The 15,519-nt window shown below is 45.5% G+C and overlaps 1 protein-coding gene across 4 annotated transcripts in view; it reads right to left on the reverse strand.

Moving 5' to 3' along the window:
• Positions 1-207: 207 nt before the first annotated feature.
• LOC147636272 (uncharacterized) overlaps positions 208-15,519 on the reverse strand; it is a 32,668-nt gene continuing 17,356 nt past the window's right edge. The window contains exons 2-3 of one of the 4 annotated variants that reach the window (XR_015266511.1): positions 1,237-1,438; positions 208-1,000 (exon numbers count right to left, since the gene is read on the reverse strand). Coding sequence is in view for 2 of the 4 variants with exons in the window: in XM_086801719.1 (XP_086657845.1) it covers positions 1,265-1,299 (35 nt within the window). In the remaining 2 variants the exon portion in view is untranslated. The remainder of the gene's footprint in view (positions 1,001-1,236; positions 1,439-15,519) is intronic. The other 3 variants (XR_015266510.1, XM_086801719.1, XM_086801720.1) reach the window with 3 other exon arrangements.

Consider the following 15,519-nt stretch of genomic DNA (forward strand, 5'->3'; position numbering starts at 1 on the left):
CTGATGACTCTCTGATTGATTGCTCATGGTGAATTGCATGTGAATTAACAGTGACCAGTTACACGTTCATACATCAACCACAGCATATGCATGAAACCATCAAAGACTATTCAACGCTGCATACAAGACTGCATAGAGGCTCAAAAAGTAGGACCTCAAAGCTGTGTCTCATATCAAGAGAGCCATAGTATCACCTGGGAAATGATTGGAGAGCTCTAACTTTTAGATCATGTGCTGTTTGATGCTCATGGGAAATTACACATACTACTATGTGCACATAACAACCTCCCCTCCCATTGCTGCCTAAAACCACCTTGAGTCCACAGAGCAAGAGGGTGCACTGGTGTCAGCCCCCAATGCATGTGGCCTTCCAGTATTCTGTTACACAAAAAAGGCTCACAATCTGCAGTGACAAGTGATTGGTTAGTCATGCTAAGGCAGGCCCAAAACGGGGTTAACTAAGGGATTTCCTCGAGTCCCGAAGTCTGTGCAGGACACAGCTCTTATTATAATTCCATCAAAGCCCCCATCACCCAAAAAACAAAAGGTTGCACTTGACCAGAGAAGAGGGATCAACTCTAGTCCATAAGACCTCCCAAGGCCACCGTAGGCAGCACATATATACATGTTGCATTGGATATCTAAGCAAGCATTGTAAATGGTAGAAGAACATCAACACTCCATTGCTGCTCAATGTTGCAGTCCAGATCAGTTTTTAAGTAACAAGAAGTGGCTAAGTCATCCTCCATTGAAGGTGAAACATTCTTTACAAATCCCTTATTTTGGTCATTTTCAAACTAAATCAAAATAATCATAAGCTCCTTCAAGTTAACAAATATCTATAAACTGCATAGGGACCATATATAAGACCCACATCAGTGCAGGTCACAAAACCTCCTTTGGCTTCCAGATTCAAGTGGATACTTGACATCTGACACCTACAACTCCCTTCTGAATGGCTTGCAATGGCTGTGCAGATAACCCAGCTTCATAATTCAGCCTGCAAACAACATCTACATATTGGTTAAAAGCGATACATTTGATGTGTACAGCATGTGGACTGTAGGAGCTCTGAAAGTCCTGATCAATTTTTATGCTCTCAGATATTTACATTCACACAAATGTACAAGCCTACGTAAGGGCTTTCTACGAATTAATCTAGACCAATAATCAAACAATTCACTTTTGAGGTGAAGAATGTCAAATCACAGGGATTACATGAAACATGAAACTTACATTCATAAAAGTGGTGTTGTTCTATGCTTCATCCAACTATGAGCCACACCAGCTTATCCTCATCTACATTTTGAATTAACGGGAGTTACTTGTTATCGTTTCTTTCCCTTCCCATCCCATGCACTTGCTCCAAAAAAGTACACTATATAGACCAAGACAACCATGAATATTTGCATTGACATTTGTAGGTGCTTGACTGTACCTATCAAAAAAGGTGGCGTTAGAAAATGACTGCTGTGTTACTTTTCTGATAAATACCTTGAGCTAGGTTAAGCACAGCCCCTAAAAATCAAGTGGCCCATAAAAATTTAAATACTTTTTTATGTTTCAAAAGTTCAACTCAAAGCATGACTACTCAATGTTGTCTATCACTTGGTGGCCTTCTTCTTGAAAGCCCATATCTACTTCACATCGGGATCTTGTTGCATGGCCTTCAATTCAACTATCCCAATAGCGCTGCACTTGATGCCTCAAGGTCTCCAATTCCAGGGTCACTCTTGAGTCTTCTCAGGCTACGTTTTGGTCACATTGTCACATTGTGTGAACTCCACATGGCTAGTTAGTTAAGGGGCTTGCCATATGCTTTAACCAAGCAAATAATCAAGGTTCTGGCAATAGGACCGCCTTCCACCAAAAGGAAGGAAGCCTAGGCTATGATACCAATGTAAGAGCAAGTGTGGATCTCGGAGTGCTTAGCCATTAACTTAACCCCATTAAATACACAATCAACGACAATTGAAAAATATCACAAACCAACACACCTCACAAGGGGTCACAGATGGACCAACCTCCCCAATAAGGTATTTCAATACCAAAGGATTATATGTAGTGCAGCCTTGCGGGTGGTCAGCGGATCACCAAATTGTTCGCAGTCATCTCCTGTCTGTACACTGTGTCAGGGCCTCTGTTGTGGGTGTGCCTGCCCGTATTTAGTGTCTTCCCATTTTTCCTCACTCTCCGTATTTTTTTCCTAGTTTTCTAGGAGTGGATGGGCTGTCGACTGCCCCAGATGCTGGCCGACTGTGTCTATTCTGCCCGGCTTGTGTCCTGCAGTCTTGGCCGACTGCATGCACCTGGCCGACCAGGTATTTGCTGGTTGTGAGTTGTCCAGGTGGCAGTCGTGAGCAGCCAGGCTGCTGTCAGCCTGTTTATGGGCTGGCCGCCCAGGAGCCATTTGGCCCCTTGCCCCCACACTCCATCTAGTGTATTTCCTTGCTCTCTACGGCAGTTGTCTTCATTTCCGATGTGCATTCTGACATGGTATCAGAGCCCCAGGTGGCTTGAAGCTTGGAGGTAGTGTGACATCAAGGGTTTGCTGATTTGAGGTGCTGATTGGAGACTGTTTGGGCTGTACAGGACTAGGGAGATCGGGTAGAAGGCAGCCATCACCGTTGGACAGCCACCTTGAATTTATTTGCAGCCTCTTCTTCTTCTTTTTTTCCCACCCACCCTCCCTTCACAAGACTTTGTGAACCCTTGAGATGGTAGATTTGCTTGAGATGGCTAAGAAGCACGTGAAGATCCCGACACTCCCCACGTTCCCGATGGACCAACAATTGGACGGGAACAACTATGGCGTATGGAAGGTAATGATGGAGTCTGTTTTGTAGTCCTATGGCTTGGCTGATTTCATTGTTGTTGGGGTTCCACGACCGGAGTTGGAAGATGGGGAGTTACCCTCTATGCGGAAGGAACGGGAGGCACAGGCACAGTTATGGGATCGTTAATGCCCGTGTCCGTTCTTTCGTCTTCCTAAATTGCACACCACAAGTGATCAATCACATCAAGCATATGACGCTGGCCAGAGGGATTTCGCAACATTTGGCTTCTCTCTACAATAGGGTATCACCCACGAAGAGGATCTCCTTGGAAGTTCAGATGCGAGTGATGAATCCTGCAAAGTCACCGACGATGCGGGAGCACATCAACAAATTGTAGGCTCTTCAGCAGGAGGTTCTCCAGGCCGGGAAAGAGATATCGTCAGAGGATATGGCCACACGTTGTTGTCACATTTGTCCTCTCAGTACTCAACATTTTACTCCTCTTTGATCACCAGTGGCAGGCTCAGCACCATCACATGGGAGGAGCTTGTGCCAATGGTCTTGGACCAGGAAGAGCGATTTACGAACCCTCCACAGGGCGGAGGTTCTGAGGCCTTGACTGGCCAGCGGTCGAAAGGCCATAATAACAACAACAAAAACAAAGGGAAGTCTTCATCGGAGAAGAAGCCCGATTCAGACCGTAAGAAACTAAAGGCTGAGAGGACCTGTAATGATTGTGGCAAGAAAGGCCACTATTGGAGAAAGTGTCCCAAACGGATTGGGAAGAGTGCTGATTCTGCAAAGACTCCAATCTTTGTGCACTTGGAGATGTTGGACACCGATGTTTCATCTTCTTCGGGCGAGGAGGCAATTGGCTTTACCGCCAAGGATACTTGGGAATGGATTCTTGATAGTGGTGTTTCCAGACACATGACTCCTTTCCGTGACTTCTTTTAGGATCTGAAACAATAGCCAGGTCACATTTTCATTGGCGACAATTCCACCATACCGATTCACAGTGAGGACCGGATGGAGATCATTCCCGATGGCAGAGGGAGGAAGCATTCCTCTCGTGTTCTTTCCGTCCACGCACTTGGTTTTCATCTGTTGTCAACGCATGAGGTTTGCAAGACTGCATTCTGTTGCTCTACGGCACCGTGAGACTGGCCAGGTTGTTTGGGAAGGCGGAGTGGAGAATGGTATATACAACTCTTAGCACTCTCCTCCTTGATAGGTTCTTAGATTGGTGATTAGTGGCAATTTCGGTTTGGCCACTTGAGTGTGGATGCGCTGCGGCGGCGAGCTTTCCGAGACCAGATGGTGGTTGGCTTGCCAGATGTTGGCAGTAGGCAGGGACGCTATAGTTCTTGCATTCGTGGTAAGCAGCACAAGGAATCTTTTCCGAAGCAGGCTTCGAAACCTTTGGAGTTGGTACACACTAACTTGTGTGGACCTATGCAGACGCCATCCTTGGGAGGTTCTTTGTACTTCATGCTGCTTCTTGATGATTGTAGCAGATTCTCTTGGGTTTATTTTCTTTCACAAAAGGACCAAGCTTTTGCTCGGTTCAAAGAGTGGCATGTGATGGTGGAGAAAGAGTCTGGCTTGCAGATAAAGACTCTTAGGGCTAACATAGGAGGAGAGTTTTCTTCCAATGCATTCGTGCGGTTTTGTACGGAACATGGCATCAAGCGAGAGCAGGCCAATACAGGTTCGCCTTCTGAGAATGGAGTAGTTGAGCGAAAGAACAGGACTGTGGTGGAGATGGCGAGGACAATGTTGGAGCATCGTGATCTTCCTCGTCCACTTTGGGGAGAGGTTGTGGCTACGGCTGTCCATATCCTCAGTCGTTCTCGGACGACTTCAGTACCGAACATGCGTCCCTTTGAGGCGTATTTTGGCAGAAAACCAAATGTCTCCCATTTCCGTGTGTTTGGGAGTGATACATATGTTCACATTCCAAAGAAGCAAAGGAGGAAGCTCGACTCAAAGTCCCAAAAGCTTGTCTTTAACTCTCTTTCCAAGGGATACAGGTTGTATGATCCAGAATGGAATGAGGTCGTCGTCTTCCAATGACCGGGTAAAGCAAGCCTGTAGGACACTTCATTGATCTTGTCAGCCACTTTGAAGGGTCCATAATATCGAGTAGAAAGCTTTGGATATGATCCCTCTCGTCCTGGCCTCTTCCGATGCCTAGCTTTCTCAAATTTCAGCAATACCCAATCACCTTCCTTGACTTACATGTCCCTTCTATGCTTGTCGGCAATGGCTGTCCGCACCTGAGCAAAGGCTACATCCAAGTCACGCACATACTCATCGGCTGCAAAAATCTCATCCTTTGTACAAAGGATGGGTGGCAAGACCACTTTGCCATAAATAATCTCAAACGGGGCCTTTCCCGTGGAGGCATGTACCGTGTTATTATAGGCAAACTCTACAAGTGGAAGATACTTCTCCCAAGCACTTTTTTGATCTGCCACATAACACTTCAACAAATCCAATAAAGCAGAATTTGCAGCCTCACTTTGACCATCTGTTTGGGGTGATAAGCAGATGAGAACTCAAGCTTAGTGCCCATGTTATCAAATAAAGCTCTCCAAAAGAGACTCGTAGTCTTGGGATCTCTATCCCCAATAATGGACTTAGGCATACCATGATGCTTGAAGATGTGAGCAAGAAAAAGCTTCACCATATGATCAACTTTAATGGTTTTCTTGACGAGCAAAAAGTGAACTTTCTTGCTAAACCTATCAACTATGGTCCAAATAGCATCATTCCTATACTGAGATCTTGGCAAATCCATAATGAAGTCCATAGTAATGCTTTCCCATGGCTGCGAGGGAATAGGCAATGGCTGAAACAAACCTAGAGGCTTTTGCCTATCAAATTTCACCTTTTGGCAAGTAATACATGCGCGTACATATGTCTCAATGTCTTTACGCATGCTTGGCCAAAAGAAATATCTTTCTATCATGCGTTTCGTAGGTAAAATACCTCTATGACCAGCATAAGGTGGAGCATGACATTCTTCCATAACCTTTGGACGCATATCCTTCACCACACATAAGCAGTTATCCTTCATAAGATATAACCCTCTTTGATCACATAAGAGGCATGTGAGTGACCAGCCATCAAATTAGTCCATATATGGGAAAAATCAGCATCCAAATGATACAAATCATGCATGGCAGATAAGTCCCCATGAGAGGCCACTAAAACTGCAGCTATATAAGGCTTCCTAGACAAAGCATCTGCCACCAAATTCTTCTTTCCCGGAGTGTGTACAATCTGAAAATGAAACATGGAAAGAAAGTTTGCCATTCTCATTTGCTTCTCCGAAAAATTTGTTTGAGATAGAAAATATCTCAAGCTTTGATGATCTGTCTTGACTACAAATTCAGCCCCAAGAAGATAATGCTTCCATATTTTTAAGGCATGAATTACAACCAAGAGCTCTTTTTCATCAATGTCCATATAGATCTCGGCATCATGCAATCGACGGCTTTCATAAGCAACTGCATGACCCTCTTGATTTAGGACAACCCCTATACAATTCCCACATGCATCACATTCCACCGTGAATGGCTTTTGCAAGTCGGGAACAATCAACACGGGCCCACAAAAGATAGCATATTTGAGTTGCAAGAAGACATCTTGCTCGTTCGAAGTCCATTTGAAGGTGGCTTTCTTCTTTGTAAGATCATGCAATGGCGAGGCAATCTTGGCAAAATGCCCAATGAATCGCCTATAGTATGAACATAACCCAAGAAAGCTACGCACTTGATTGTACATTTTGCAACTCTGGCCAATTTCGAATGGTTTCACTTTTAGCAGGATCCATTCTTACACCCTCTTTGGATACGATGTGCTCCAAAGAACTCACTTTTCTTAGCATTTATGAAGAGTTTATGCTTTCGCAACTCTTCAAACACTGTAGCCAAATGAGTCTTATGCTGCTCCTCATTCTTGGAGAAAACCAAGATATCATCAAAGAATACACCTGTAAACTTACGATGGGATCGAAATATCATGTCTATCATACGGTTGGATGTGTCAGAATGCGCAGAAGCATACACGAGAGAGAGAGAGAGAGAGAGAGAGAGAGAGAGAGAGAGAGAGAGAGGCAAAGCGGCCTTTGATTAATGCAGAATGAGTAAATGTTACAATGGTGGGCGATTCCATATATACCTCCCGAATGAAGTTGGCCGACTCTCAATAGAATAAACGAAATAACACTTATCCAACAAAGAGGCTATTCACGTGAGAGATGCACATTTCTAACACCCTCTCTGCAGCTCACAGTGAACAGAAAAATGAAGAAGTGAGTTGCTGATGATGCAACCATGGACTCTCCAGCACCGCAAATACTGGAATCACCTCAGAGTGAGCATCAGTCAACCTGAGTCCCCAAAAACTGTAGAAGACCATGATCAACAAAGAAATCACCAAAGTCGATATAGAATTATGAGTCGAAGAAGAAGCTTCGCCCATTATCCCATGTAACCACGAACAATCAGCTGGAGACACATCTCAGCCAATAGCTCCTGCTAAACCAAGCTTTGGATAGTGCACATCCATAGCCCCGGTACCATAGAACCTGCCTTATCTACCAGATTTTAAAGTGTGAGAGCTGCACTTAACCCTCCTCCCTTCCACAAGCCCTCTCTGGCTGGAGCACGTGGAAGGAGTCAGTAAGACTAGAAAGCCTCATTGGTGGGAACTGCCTTAGCCACCGTGGCCGAAGCAGTATCCCCAGAATCAGTATCTGAATCCCTCTCTGAATCCTTGTTCTTTTTAGGAAGCTTGTCTTTCACCTGTGAGGATTTGTCCTTCCTCTGGGGACAGTCCCTAGACAAATGACCTTTCTTACCACAAGAGAAACAGCGGGATCGAGCTTTCTTCTTTGTGTTGACACTCGCAAGAGCCTGATCACCGAACTGTCGTAGATCCACGACACAGAACTAATCCGTACCGTCTAAGACAACCAATTGAAACACGTGAAAATTGTCCTCCGTGAACCACAACCTAGGTGGTCTTGATCCTCGAGACCGATCCTCAGGACTAGAATTCCATGACAACAGTAATGAAGCCTCGTCCACTGGAACAAATAATCAATCCATCGGATCACCCTTTTCGAGAAACTCACAAACTTGCCGAAAGCCTTCATCGCGAAGTCCCCAAAGGTCCTTAAAAAATGTTCACCTGAACGTGGAGTTCGAAGCGCGCGGGAACATACTCCAAGAATCCTATAAGGATCAACACACTTAAAAACCTTCACTTTAAGAAAATTAACGCTGCCAAAAATTGGAATCCTCGCCATGCTCAATCCGCCATCAGAGGAAAACACTCGCGCAAGTGCCAAGGTTCTACACAACATGGCCATCACCTCAGCCACCGAGTTTGCCCTGCCCTTCTTCGTTGTTGCGCTGCTGTGGCCAGGTTGCGCTCTTGCCCACACACAGGCCTTTGCTTGCGGCTGTCTTAAAAAACGCAACCAGCGCCCCACAGTAAAACAGTTTCAGCGCCGCCACGGCCTTCCCTATCAGGCCTCCCACGAATGATGTCCCAAACCCTGTACGCCCCTTAGTGCTGCAGTAGCCACCTTCTCCAACTCTGTGTGCCCAAGAATCAACGAGCACGTGGCTCTAATACCATGTCAGAATGCGCAGAAGCATACACGAGAGAGAGAGAGAGAGAGAGAGAGAGAGGCAAAGCAGCCTTTGATTAATGCAGAATGAGTAAATGTTACAATGGTGGGCAATTCCATATATATCTCCCAAATGAAGTTGGCCGACTCTCAATAGAATAAATGAAATAACACTTATCCAACAAAGAGGCTATTCACGTGAGAGATGCACATTTCTAACAGAATGTTGCCGAGGCATTGGTACGGCCAAAAGGCATTACCAAGAATTCATACAATCCAAAAGCTGTCCTACATGCGGTCTTATGGACATCTTGGGGTACCACACGAATCTGGTGATAACTACTCTTCAAATCTATACGGCTGAAACAAGCCGAACCATCAAGCTTATCCAAGATGTCATCTATGCGTGGGATTGGAAACCTGTTCTTGATGGTGAGCTTGTTTGGAGCTCGATAATCCACGCACATGCGGAAAGATCCATCCTTCTTTTGCACAAGAAGTACGAGAGAACAGAAGGGTGCCTCTCAAGTGGTAGTTCTCCTGGCAATGCATCGGCAAAACAATCTTCATATGCAATAAGAAAATTCAGCCTATCTTGAGTCAATACATCCACATTGACATTACTTTGTTCAATTATGTGAGAGACAACTGGGATAGAATCCCCTTCCTTGCCCGCATCAATAACATGCATGTGGCCTCTATGCATAAAGGTGATTCTGTTGGTTTTATATTCTTTGCGGGGCTCAAGCCTATGATACCAAGGCTTGGCAAGTAATACATCACATCCATTTAGTGGGGCAATCAAGAAATGCTCATGATCCAAATAACCCTATATATGAATGCGCAACTTTCCAATAAGATACGTGACCTGCACCTCTTTGCCGACAAAAGCTGCCTCTGCTTCAATTTGGGGTCCCATGTCCCCAATCTCTATGCCCAAGGCAGCTGCCATCCGTGTAGAGATGAAATTATTTGTTGCACAATCATCAAACATGAATAAGGCGGGCTGATCCTTGATTTGTCCCCAAGCTTTGCATACCACTCTCTCTTTGCCATCATGCTCAATGGTACCCTGCACATCAGGTATGGCATGCACATTTGCCTTTGGTGGCTTGTCTTCATGCTTTTGCTTGCGGATAGGGCATTGCCTAAACATGTGCTCTTTACTACCACAAGAAAAGCATTTCCCCTCTTTGGCATATTGCTCCCTTTGCTTGCGGGTCAAGCCAAACTTCTTGTTCTTTGGTGCAATGCCTTTGGATGGGGTTCTTTCAGCTTTACCACCCTTTTGGGGTTCCCGAAAGCTCTTTTTAGGTGGCTGTCCACCTTTTTGCAGGTTTGGGACACAGCCCTTTCTTTGCCCTTAGAACCTCCCTGATCCTACTTAATTTTAAGCACCAATTGCTCCATAGCAAGAGCAGATGCTATGAGCTGCTGAAGAGTGTGTTTTGGGTGCAATTCGATGCCCGAACGATAAGCTAGTTGCAATCCGGAGCGAAACTTCCTCTTCCTTTCATCTTCAGAGAGTTGCATAAAGGGAGTTACCTCAAGCAATACTTTCCAAAACTTATTAACATATTGCTACACACTTTCAGTGTCTTTTTGCTCAATGTCTATCCCACTTTTGAGTGAGAGTTTGCTCCGCATTAGGAGGCAAAAATTGGGCATAAAATCTGTCCTTGAACTCTTTCCAAGTGCAAATAGGATCTTTGGTGGTCTTTTCAATGATCCACCAATGGGCAGCTGTCCCCTTCAAGAACATGCTTGCATGACGAGTTTTGGACTTCTCAGTGAAGTCCTCATCACTAAAAGCAATGTCAAACTGTGCCACAAAAGCTAGCACCTTAGAGGCATCATACTCTCCATGAAAGGCATCAAATTTCACGAACTTGTCCCCTGCCTTGAACTCCTTCAACTTTTGGGGATTGGATACATGTTCTTCTCTCTTTCTCTTCCCCTTATCCAACGGGGCAGCCCTCTCTACATGGGCTTCATGGGCAACCAAAGATGTTTCAAGAGGCACAGTGGCATGTGCATTATGAATCTGTGGCCCCAATGCATGTGACCTCCCCAAATGATGCAATGTCTCACCATGAGACAACTCAATGGGCAAAGTCTTTCGGCTTGCATGCCGACCACTCTCTTCATGATATACATTCTTTGAATCCACAAGGCCATCATGTCGCCCACTAGCTCCAATATGCACATACTTGTTGCCTCTTGTCCCATGAGGAGTAGATGCATGGTGAGAAGTGACTGATACCTCTTCCTTGTGTATAAAAGACCTCAACCGTTGAGATGCTGGGTCTCCCTGCTTCAAACAAGGTGGATTCTTGAATACTAACTCTCCATCCTGTCCTTCCTTGAGATCACCCTTCCGGATGAGATAGGAGACTCCCAACTCCCTTGGCTTCTTGCCCACTTCACGAGCCATGGACTCAAAGGTCATATCCACCATAGCATCAGCTTTCCTTGCTTCAATGACACTTTGTACATGGGGATCTTCATGCAGAAATTTCAGCTCTTACTCCTTTGCCTGCAAAAGCTTCTTCATGTGCTCCAATTCAGCCCTCAATGCATTGGGCTCATCCTCATGCATAGGCTCTTTTCCACGGGATGGCTGTCCCATGAATGCAATGTCATAACCTCTCTCAAGAGGTTTGTGTCTTCCAAGCAATGCACTAGAATCACGAGAAGCACTTAATTGACCTCTTGAATTTGGCACCTCCAAAGAATTGCCTTGGTTGTCCATTGAGTCAAGTGTCTGTGTATGCTTCCAATCTCAAAACACCGTCTCTCTTCTTGAGAAAGAGAGACGACCGGGCTCTGATACCAATGTAACCACTCCCTACAGGAGGCCTACAAATCGGAAGACAAAATACACATTTTTAGATCACTTAACTAATACCAACAATGGAGTCAAGTGTCTGTGTATGCTTTCAATCTCAAAACACCGTCTCTCTTCTTGAGAAAGAGAGACGACCGGGCTCTGATACCAATGTAACCACTCCCTACAGGAGGCCTACAAATCGGAAGACAAAATACACATTTTTAGATCACTTAACTAATACCAACAATGGACATTATTAGCAACATTAAAACTGAAAAATGACCAAGAACACTTGACACCAACATTGGGGTCAGAAAGAGCCCCCCCCCCCCCCCCTTCCCCCCCTCAATACAGTTTGTATTTCTTGGAGTATTTATATGTACAAGTGTTCACGGGCCTCATGGCCAGATTCCTCCATAACATGAAGTGAGAACAACTGAAATACAATAAGATTTTGTCGATGCAGAATCAACTGTCGTAGTAGACCAAATCACAGGTAGTCCCCCACCTTCACTGGGTGAACACCTGCTCTCACTGGTCTTCCGGGACCGTGCACCAACGAGCACGCCCGTACTAACGCCTGGCAAGGTGAAGCACCGCGGTGGGAGAAATACCAGGTGCTCCCAAGTCACCTTTGCTCCCTGTTTTTCCTCATATCCACATGACCTTCACTGGCTCCTCTAAAGGTGAGGACACGGATAGGGCAATCATGGGAAAAATCACTATCCCAATGGCCTTCTAAGGTGTAGGCAGCTGGAGGTGAAGCTTGCCTACACAAAGCTTGTAAAAACAACATGTAACTTCATCTGAAGTTGAAATAAGATATAGAAACAAATACCTGGCAAGAGTTTTAATTCAAATCTCAACAGAGAAGTTCATTCCCTTTTTGTTGTACTCCTAATGGGTGCAAACAACAGGTACCAACAGGGCAACCAACTTGTACAAAGGGGACAATCAACAGGTACAGTCGTGGTAATTGCAGATTAGTGATAATCATGTATTGTAGGGCTGTAAACAAGTAATCAGCACGTGGGTACATGTGTGGCAGCCACGTACCATTGCAGCAGCTGGATACAGTACTGACAGGCGAGTACAATTACTGCACCCAGGTACAAAACTGCAGGCGAGTAGAAGGACAACAAGCGGATGCAAAAACAATTGCCAAAAATCAAATTTTTTTTCCACCCTTTCATCAACCACTCCCCTCAATACCTTCCACGTGTGGGGAAAGAAAAGTTGCCCATGCAATAGATGCTTTAAATATTATTAAATCTTATTCAAAGGTTAGCTCATGGGCACCCACACTAGAAAGTGTCCAGACAATATTTTAAATGTATGTGAACATCCAACCCTATAAACATTAAAGTTTACATTACTTCATGGATTTTACGTTTGAAAATCAATTTTTTTTCCCAATTCTGTAGTCGCCTCCCTTTCATCAACCACCCCCCTCAATACCTTCCACGTGTGGGGAAAGAAAAGTTGCCCATGCAATAGATGCTTTAAATATTATTAAATCTTATTCAAAGGTTAGCTCATGGACACCCACACTAGAAAGTGTCCAGATAATATTTTAAATGTATGTGAACATCCAACCCTATAAACATTAAAGTTTACATTACTTCATGGATTTTACGTTTGAAAAGGGCAAAAAGGGCAATACTTACCAAATGTTCACACGCCACAACTACTCATCAGCAGACACCACACCCACGGTACACTAAGGGCGTCCCTGTCTAGTGTACTGGCACGTCATATCAGGCAAACACACGAAAACAAGTCATGCGAAAACAAGTTTATGCATACAAACACAAATGCATGTGCACATGTAATGGACGAAATCTCCCTTTCATGAAACTTGTATAAGGATTTCTTGTCGGGCACAAAACTGGCGCGACAGAAATGTGAAGTCTTGGTTTTCCTATGGAGTGACAGTCCCATAGGCAAAACACACCCCCTGTGGCACAGGCCTTCCTATGGAGTAACAATCCCATAGACAAGGTCGGCACAAATATCAGTCCTACCATGGAGTGACAGTCCCATGGATAAGACGCAATCTTGGTCATACACGGGTGGCAACAAATAGGCTCCCATCCATATGGCACAATACTAGTCACACACGGGTGGCACAAAACTGGTTCCCGTCCATGTGACACAAGATAACTGACCCTTTCACATGGGGCACTCCACATGTGAACATGGTACAAATCTGGCCGCTCTATGGAGTGACAATCCCATAGAAGTGGCTCCAGAAATGGAGATGGACCAAATGGTGACAATCTCTATTCAGCGTTGTATATACTTCATGTTAGTAATACATGGTAGATTAGGTATTGTGTGAAAACGGTTCTTGTCCAGCCCTAAAAAGGGGATTGTTCTGTTAGAATCATCTCCTGTCTATACATATACACCAGGGCCTCTGTTGTGGGTGTGCCCGCCCGTATTAGGTGTTTTCTCATTTTTCCCCACTCTCCATATTTTTCTCCCATTTTTTTCCATTTTTCTGTGGCTTGGGTGGCAGCCCTATGGTGGTAGGAGGTCTTAGTTGTTGGCCGACTACAACTGTATGCCTACTGGAGGTAGCCGACTGTACTTGCACAGGTCGTGGACTTGTTTCCATGCAGGCCGACTGTTCACACCTGGCCGACTGGGTGTAGGGGCTGGTCGTGGAGTTCATGCACCTGTCGACAGTCCTAGAGCAGGCCGACTATAGTGCTAGGGCCATATAAAATGGCCCCACAGCCCCCTTGCCACATTGTATCATATTCGACTTGTGCCCATGGTCTTGGACCAGGAGGAACAATTCACGAACCCTCCTCAGGGCAGAGGTTCGGAGGCCTTAACTGGCCAACGGTCGAATGGCCGTAACAAGGGCAAAGGGAAGGCTTCAACGGAGAAGTCTTCTGAGCAGAAGTCCGACACTGACCGCGAGAAACTAAAGATAGAGAGGACCTGCAATGATTGTGGCGAGAAAGGCCACTATTGGAGGCAGTGTCCCAAGCGGAAGACCGAGAAGGGTGAAGATTCCTCGGCAGCAATCATGAAGACTCCGGCTTTTGTGCACTTGGAGGTGATGGACACCGATGTTTCATTTTCTTCACGTAGGGAGGAGGTTGGAGGACTCTCCGCTAGGGATACTCGGGAGTGGATTCTAGACAGTGGTGCTTCCAGGCACATGACTCCTTCCTGTTCAAATTTACAAGATCTCTGCAGGTATTCTAGTCACATTCTTACTGGGGATACATCCACTATCCCAGTTCACAGTGAGGGCAGGTTGGAGATAGTTCCCGATGGCAGAGAGGGGAAGCATTCCTCCCAAGTGTTGTATGTTCCGTCACTTGGTTTTCATCTGTTGTCAGTGCATCAGGTTTGCAAGACTGGCGTACGGGTGGAGTTTGATGAGCATTTTGTTGCTCTCTGGGACAAGGCAACAAGCCAAGTAGTTTGGGAAGGCGGAGTGGAGAATGGAGTTTACAAGCTTTCAGCACTCTCTCCCAGGTCCTCACGTTTGTGATGAGTGGCAGTCTAGTAATGGCCACTTAAGTGTGGATACGCTACAGGTGCACGCTTTCCGGGACCAGATGGAGGATAGCTTGCCAGTTGATGACAGCAGTTTGCAGGAACTTTCCAGTACTGATGTTGGTGGTTCTTGCGTTCGTCAGTCAGAGGAAATTGAACATGTAACTTATGCTCTGATGTCTCGTAGCATTCGGGACAAAGAAACTCATGTAGATGAGGATGTTCTTTCCACAGGGACCTCTCAGAAAGCCAGGCAGGTGGCAGTTGATTACTTGCAGAAGGAGGTGGATTCTCCAGGCTTTGTGGATCCAGATTCAGAGGGGGTGGTTGACAGGTTTCAGAAGGCCTTGCGTGGTCTTCAACAGGTTTCCAGGACTTGGCTTTCCACCGCAACAGCAGGTGTTGATCCTTGTGAGCAGAGTGATGTCTCTTTGACTCGGAAGCAGAATGGTCCATTGATTTGGTTGACGGATACCGGATTGGATGGGAGCTTCCTGATGACGCAATTGAGCTCGTGTTTGCAGATGACTCTTTGGGAGGCAAGATTGCGGATCTTGTGGTTTCTGCAGCATGCGAAGGATCATGGACTCTTATACACAGGAGGGGGATTGATGGATGGAGTCCAACTCCACGGTTGGAGTGACTCAGATTGGGGAGGAGATCCGGACATGAGGAGATCTACTTCAGGCCCAGGAGCAGTTTTACAGAGCAGTAAGGGGCAGTCATCTTTTGCCTTGTCGTTGACA

Source organism: Cibotium barometz, chromosome 8 (genome assembly GCF_041138505.1).
Source record: "Cibotium barometz isolate CiBa-2024 chromosome 8, ASM4113850v1, whole genome shotgun sequence".
Taxonomy (NCBI): domain Eukaryota; kingdom Viridiplantae; phylum Streptophyta; class Polypodiopsida; order Cyatheales; family Cibotiaceae; genus Cibotium; species Cibotium barometz.